General features: G+C 35.6%; 2 protein-coding genes across 2 annotated transcripts in view; one reads left to right on the top strand and one right to left on the bottom strand.

The window, feature by feature from the left end:
- Window positions 1-386, bottom strand: part of cep19 (centrosomal protein 19kDa) — a 3,107-nt gene extending 2,721 nt beyond the window's left edge. Inside the window, exon 1 of the mRNA XM_015397592.1 lies at window positions 137-386. Coding sequence (XP_015253078.1) covers window positions 137-266 — 130 coding nt within the window. The 5' untranslated portion in view covers window positions 267-386. The remainder of the gene's footprint in view (window positions 1-136) is intronic.
- A 293-nt stretch (window positions 387-679) lies between these two features.
- The window catches only part of pigx (phosphatidylinositol glycan anchor biosynthesis class X), a 3,509-nt gene continuing 1,943 nt past the window's right edge, over window positions 680-2,245 (top strand). The window contains exons 1-4 of the mRNA XM_015397589.1: window positions 680-823; window positions 1,074-1,158; window positions 1,570-1,708; window positions 1,800-2,007. Coding sequence (XP_015253075.1) covers window positions 760-823; window positions 1,074-1,158; window positions 1,570-1,708; window positions 1,800-2,007 — 496 coding nt within the window. The 5' untranslated portion in view covers window positions 680-759. The remainder of the gene's footprint in view (window positions 824-1,073; window positions 1,159-1,569; window positions 1,709-1,799; window positions 2,008-2,245) is intronic.

Below are 2,245 nucleotides of genomic sequence, written 5' to 3'. Positions count from 1 at the left end.
ATTTCAAAATGTAACTATTGTTGAAATTTATAGATGATTTTATATCATAGTTGAATTGCAGTGACTATTTTTTTTATATATATAATTTTAACCAATCAGGTAAAACATTTGACATGATTGTTTAAAATAGTCTTACCAGAATATTTAGAGAAATCTCGCACCGGTATGGATCTTTTCCTGATCTTTTTGGTTTCCGTTTGGACATAAATAAGCAGTATTGAAGGAGGGCTGAACACAACTCCGCAGCGTTTGGCCTCTAAACCCATTTTCTGGAGAAGGTGGTTAAATATGTTCTCCAGCTGGATCTTAAAGGTTTAAAAAAATAAATCTTAATTCATCATAGCGATAATATTTCTCACCAAACTCAACACAAAAAGACACATTTAAAAACTAAATAAACACAGGACCTTTCAGAGGCGTTACGATTTATCCCTTACGAGCAGTTTTCAGCGGAGCCTATCTAAAATGTAATTAAAATAGTCAAACAAACCAACGCTTTTTATTTATAAAAGTACATTTATGAACATTCGTTCAACTTCAATAGATTTTTTTTTTATAATTCTAGTATTACGACTTCAGAGCGACTTCAATTTGTTGAGAGATTTGATTTATAGTCAGGCAGATTTAAGGCCTCTATAAAAACTGCAAATTGGTCCTACCAAATCCATTTCCGTAAACAGTTTCATTAAAAAATCTAACATACCAGCAGTATGCGAACTACTTTTAAAATACACAAAAGCGTCAACTTTAAAGACTGTGATGTACTTTGAACTGTTTTTTGTGTTGATTTGTTTATCTAAATGTTATTGTTTGGACAGAGAGGGTAAGTAATACAGACTGATGTGAATGCATAGAATATATATATTTAAATAGTGTCAAATTGACTGTAAAGCATAATAAAAAAGAAAAAAAAAGAAATGTATCTCTCTTTACACCCAAATAGATTTAAACATGAGACATTTTATAAACAATTTAAGCCAAGAGCTGCCAAATAACTACAAAGTAAACAAGAAAAAACAAGACTTTTTTCTGATCTTTTTTTATCTTTAAAGTGTTCATGTTTGCTTTTGCAGATGATCAGGAACAATGTGCTCTGCTCATAAAGTGGCTTCACTCCTCCTCTGTGTCCCTGGAAGTCAGCAAGAAAGGCTTCCACAGGTATGAGGCTCTCCAACAATCATGATGTGATGAAGTGAATAACAGTTATTATCTCCCCATAATGACCCGTTAGGTGGTGACATGCAGCAGGCAACAAGCGAACAGTTTGTCTTCCATGTTTACATGATGGAAGCAGGTAGGACAGGCTGGCATAGAGGTTTGCATTAGTTTGACAAAGCAACAGATAGATGCCTGGGTTAGAGGAGCTCCACAGCTGTAGATCAAGTTGCTGAAGCTGAATTTGTCAGTTTTGAAAGAAAGGCACATGAAGTCAAAGTTGCCAAGATCTCAGTCCAGTTGTGGATTTAAGGGATGACAAATATGTCCGACTCTCAGAAACCTTTTTAACTAACCACAATGAAAGGATCTGCTTATATATATGTATATAAACTAATTTCTGTTGTGTTTTAGGGAGGTGACCACCACTGTTGATGTCAGACCAGAGGCACTAAGCAGTGGTGCCAGTGTTTTGCTGCTTCACAGATGGCCGAGGGGCGTCTTCGTAGATCCATATCAGTTGGCATCGCTAAGTGATCACAGTAACTGGGAGGTAACAAGACGACAAACATGATGCCGTTTATATTTCCTTTATAAGTGCATGTTAACGTGTTAATAACTGTATTTGGTCTTATTTCTGTCAGATATTGTTAGATTCAGCCATTGATCTAGAACTTCCGGCTCACAAGACTTCAGGGTTTTCTACCTATATGTTTCCCACCACACCACTTCCCAATATCCTAAAATTCAAAATTCCAGTCCACGGGCGCTACCATGAGTCGTCTTTTGCTGGAGAAACATTCACATCCGTTCACTTTGAACCTCCTGAGCTGCTTCTACGGACTAAAAAATGTAAACAATTCATGTTTGTTTTCCATTCTTTTCTTTATTTTTTTTATTCTCTTTATTGAAATACCACATCATCATAACAAAGATGGTTACAATATTACAACAAAAACATTTTTTTTTCCTTTTGTACAATCTGTTTTTCTATTCAGTACAGCTCGCCCATCGAACATAGGGCCGGATCTATCAAAGGTTTGCGTGTATAAAAACGTGAGCTATTTCGCTGCGCACGCTAAAAAATGTA

This window comes from Cyprinodon variegatus, unplaced genomic scaffold (genome assembly GCF_000732505.1).
Source record: "Cyprinodon variegatus isolate N-32 unplaced genomic scaffold, C_variegatus-1.0 Scaffold872, whole genome shotgun sequence".
NCBI lineage: Eukaryota > Metazoa > Chordata > Actinopteri > Cyprinodontiformes > Cyprinodontidae > Cyprinodon > Cyprinodon variegatus.
Note: the sequence above shows the minus strand (reverse complement) of the source record. Positions and strands in the feature narration are given on the sequence as shown.